Consider the following 4,202-nt stretch of genomic DNA (forward strand, 5'->3'; position numbering starts at 1 on the left):
GGGGGGGCCACGTTGGCTTTGCCCCCCCCCTCGCTGCTCTCGGGCCCTTTGGGTGCCATATAGTCCCTCACCTCCAGCTCCAGCTTCTTGGCTTTCAGCGCCGCCGCGTGCAGCTTCTCCAGGAAATCCGGCATCCCTGGGGGGGGGGAACAGGAACTGGGTCAGGACCCCCCCCCGGGGAGGAGCCTCTGGGCTCAGCCCCTCCCCAGGGGCTGCACATTTCCTGGGGATCTGCTCCCCAGCGTTTCCTTTTCCCTCCCAAATTCTCTTTTCCCTCCCAAATTCTCTTTTCCCTCCCGAGTTTTTCCCTCTTTTCCTTTTCCCTCCCAATTTTTCCTTCTCCTTCTTTTCCCCCACTTTCCCCCCCCCCCCCCCCATTTTTCCTTTTCCTTCTTTTCCTTTTCCCTGTTCTTCTTCTCCCTCCCAATTTTTCCTTTTCCTTTTCTTTTTCCCTCCCAAGTTTTCCTTTTCCTTCTTTTCCCCCAATTTTCCTTCTCCTTCTTTTCTTTCCCCCATTTTTCCTTTTCCTTCTTTTCCTTTTCCCTCTTTTTCTTTTTCCTCCCAATTTTTCCTTTTCCCACTTTCCCCATTTTTTCTTTCCCCTCCCAATTTTCCTCTTCCCTCTTCTTATTTTCCCTATTTCTCTTCTCCCTCTTTCCTTTCCCCCCTTTTTTTTTCCTCCCAATTTTTCCCTTTCCTTCTTTCCCCCATTTTCCCCCTTTTTCTTTTCCCTCCCAAGTTTTCCTTTTCCTTCTTTCCCCCAATTTTCCTTTTCCTTCTTTTCCTTTTCCCTCTTCTTCTTTTTCCTCCCAATTTCTCCTTTTCCCTCTTATTTTCCCTCCCTACTTCTCCTTTTCCCTCTTTCCTTTTTCCCTTTTCTTTTTCCTCCCAATTTTTCCTTTTCCTTCTTTTTCCCCATTTCCCCCCCATTTTTTCTTTTCCCAAGTTTTCCTTTTCCCTCTTTTCTTTTCCTCCATTTTTTCTTTTCTCTCCCAGTGTTTTCTTTTCCTTCTTTCCCCCATTTTTTCTTCCCCCCTCAAGTTTTTCTTTTCCTTCTTTCCCCCCATTTTCTCTTCCCCCCCAATTTTCCTCTTCCCTCCCAAGTCTTCCTTTTCCTTCTTATTTTCCCTCCCAATTTCTCCTTTTCCCTCTTTTCTTTTCCCCTCCAAAATTTCCCCTATTTTTCTCCTCCCTCCTAATTTTTCCTTTTCCCTTCTTTTTTATTCCCCAATTTCCCATTTTCCTTCCTACTCTTTCCTTTTCCCTTGTCCTTTTTCCCTCACAATTTTTCCTTTCCCTCCTGATTTTCTCCTTTGCCTCTTTTCCTTTTCCCTCATTTTTCCTTTTCCCTCCCCAAATTTTCCCTCCTGATTCTTCCTTTTCCCTCCTAATTTCTCCTTTCCCCCCCCAATTCTTCTTTTCTCCCTTGAATTTTCCTCCCCCTCTTTATTTTTCCTCCCCTAATTTTCCTTTTCTCCCCTGAATTTTCCTCCCCCCTTATTTTTCCTCCCCCCCTAATTCCCCACCTCTCCCTTTATAGTGATTTTTAACTCAAATTTCTTTTAATTCCCTTTTTTTTTTAAACCACCTTCATGGCGACTCATTATTTTGCTTTAAAAAACCATGTTTTAAACCCCATTTTGGGGTCTATTTTGGACCCCCCAGACCCAACCAACCCTCCCCCCAACCCTGGGGCACCTCCTGCCCCCGTGACCGAGTTCATCACTTATTAATTGATAATCCCTAATTAAAAACAACCCCCTTCTACCGCAGGTGAGGCTGCACCAGCTCCATGAAGTCCCAAATCCCACCTTTTTAGACTCAAAATAAAAGTGTAGCAGACAGAGGGGGGGGGTGTGTGTGTCCCCCCCCTTGAGGAGCCTCAAGGGCCTGGAAGGGAAGAAGTTTCTGTGGTTGGACGGGGAGGGAGGAACAAGCAGAAAACCCCACATTCTCATGCTCAGACGGGCTCAAATCACCCATTTTGACCCTTTCTCAGGTCCTACCACCACCCACGTGAGGGGAAACTCCCCAGCACCCCACGCTGCTGCTTTGGTGATGGAGAATATGGCAGGAAAACCTCCCCCGGGCTGGATTAAGCTCAAACAGAGCCTTAAAAGCCCTTTTCCCCCCCCAGACAAAGCCAAGATCCTTCCCAGAGCTTCCAAGAGGAGGAATTTCCTACTTTGTTCACTCCAAGGGGGAAGGATTTGAGGGCAGGAAAACCTCAGAGCCAGCACTGGGGATCCCTTGTCCCTCATTTCCCTTGTTCCTTTTCCCTCCTCTTCTCCCTCATCCCTTTCCCTCCTCTTTTCCTTCCTCCCTTTCCCTCCTCTTTTCCTTCCTCCCTTTCCCTCCTCTTTTCCTTCCTCCCTTTCCCTCCTCTTTTCCTTCCTCCCTTTCCCTCCTCTTTTCCTTCCTCCCTTTCCCTCCTCTTTTCCTTCCTCCCTTTCCCTCCTCTTTTCCTTCCTCCCTTTCCCTCCTCTTTTCCTTCCTCCCTTTCCCTCCTCTTTTCCTTCCTCCCTTTCCCTCCTCTTTTCCTTCCTCCCTTTCCCTCCTTCCTTTCCCCCCTTTTCCCTCCTCCCTTTCCCCCCTTTTCCTTCCTCCCCTTCCCTCCTCCTTTCCCTCCCTCCCTTTCCCTCCTCTTTTCCCTCCTCCCTTTCCCCTCCTCCCTTTCCCTCCTCTTTTCCCTCCTCCCTTTCCCCTCCTCCCTTTCCCTCCTCTTTTCCCTCCTCCCTTTCCCCTCCTCCCTTTCCCTCCTCTTTTCCCTCCTCCCTTTCCCCCTCATCCCTTTCCCTCTTCTCCCTCCTCCCTTTCCCTCCTCTTCTCCCTCCTCCTCTTTCCCAGTATCCCAGTATTCCCAGTGCTGGCTCTGAAGGGCAGAAATGAATCCCATTTAAAAACAACTTGGGATCCTGCTGCTTTTATTTTTCCCTTCTCCAGAGAGAAGGAACATCCCTGTGGCTCCTTCCTCTTTCCTCCTCCCACCCAGAACTTCCTCTGCTGAGACAAGACACCAAAAATACCCCCCAAAAACCCTTCAGAACTCCCAGTTTTGGAGCTTCTCTGTCTCTTTGCAGGCACAGGAGGAGGAATTCCAGGCTGAGGTGGGAATACTCACCACTGGAGACCATCCAGCTGACACAGTACCGAGGGAAAACAGTCTGAGGGTTGTCACTGTAGGTCAGCAAGTAGTCAAAACCATTCTGGGAGAAGAAGGAAGTGAGTTGAGGAGGCAGGAAAATCCTTAAATTCCCTTTTAGGGCCACTCGTATCCCAAGAGAAACTTTGAGGAGGTGACATGGATCCATAAGGATGTGGTGGAAGCAGGTTGGGGTTTTTTTTGGAGGTGACATTCCCAGTTCTTGCTGACCCAGCACGTTCTTCCCAGGCTCTGGGTACCCTGTGCCGACCCCAGGAGAAATTTTCCAGGAGGATTAAGTGCCAGGAATGAGGCTTTAGGGATCAAAGCTGTTGAAAAAGGAACCTGGTGCTCCAAAAGAGGAGATCTGGCTCCATCCTCCTGCAGGAAGAACCTCAAGTCTCTGGGATAAGAGCTTCAAATCAGGGATTCAAATCCTTCCAGAGCCACGTGTGGATGGACTTCCCTTCCCTTTGGGAAAATCACTCATCCCTCTTTTCTGGATGATTTGCCATTCTGGACACCAGCCAGAGGTCCAGCTCCCCTGGGAGCACCAGGAAGCTCTCTAGGGCTCTTCCCAAGCCTTTCCCAACCCACCCCAATCCCAAACCTACCTCATCAAAGGTTTTGTGGGGCCGAATGACCATCTGGGATTCATAAGTTCTCACCCGGACGTACTCGGGATCTTCGGGAACACCTGGATGCTCCACAGCCCTGGAGGGAGGAACCCTGAGCTATCCCAAGTGATAATCCAGGAGGATTTCACCCTGGATCATGGAATACCATGGATATTCCACTGGGTTTTGCAGCTGGGAGGAGGTTGGCCTGGGAATACCCACCGTGAGACCAGCACCATCAGGTTGTTCTCCTTGTCCACGGAGTAACGGCGCACGTAGACGTAGTCCCGGGAGTACATGGGGTACTGGGAGAGAGGGGAGGGATCAGCAACGGGGAGGGAAGGGAGGAGGGAAAGGGAGCAGGGAAAGGTGGAGGGAAAAGGGAGGAGAGAAAAGGGAGGAGGGAAAAGGGAGGAGGGAAAAGGGGGGGAGGGCAAAGGGAG

General features: G+C 50.1%; 1 protein-coding gene across 1 annotated transcript in view; it reads right to left on the reverse strand.

The window, feature by feature from the left end:
- Positions 1 to 4,202, reverse strand: part of STARD7 (StAR-related lipid transfer (START) domain containing 7) — an 8,792-nt gene that overhangs the window by 2,354 nt on the left and 2,236 nt on the right. Inside the window, exons 4-7 of the mRNA XM_010007427.1 lie at positions 3,982 to 4,064; positions 3,757 to 3,856; positions 3,122 to 3,206; positions 12 to 136 (exon numbers count right to left, since the gene is read on the reverse strand). Of these exons, the coding sequence (XP_010005729.1) occupies positions 12 to 136; positions 3,122 to 3,206; positions 3,757 to 3,856; positions 3,982 to 4,064 (393 nt within the window). The remainder of the gene's footprint in view (positions 1 to 11; positions 137 to 3,121; positions 3,207 to 3,756; positions 3,857 to 3,981; positions 4,065 to 4,202) is intronic.

Source organism: Chaetura pelagica, unplaced genomic scaffold, assembly GCF_000747805.2.
Source record: "Chaetura pelagica isolate M959 unplaced genomic scaffold, ChaPel_1.0 scaffold540, whole genome shotgun sequence".
In the NCBI taxonomy this organism is placed as follows: domain Eukaryota; kingdom Metazoa; phylum Chordata; class Aves; order Apodiformes; family Apodidae; genus Chaetura; species Chaetura pelagica.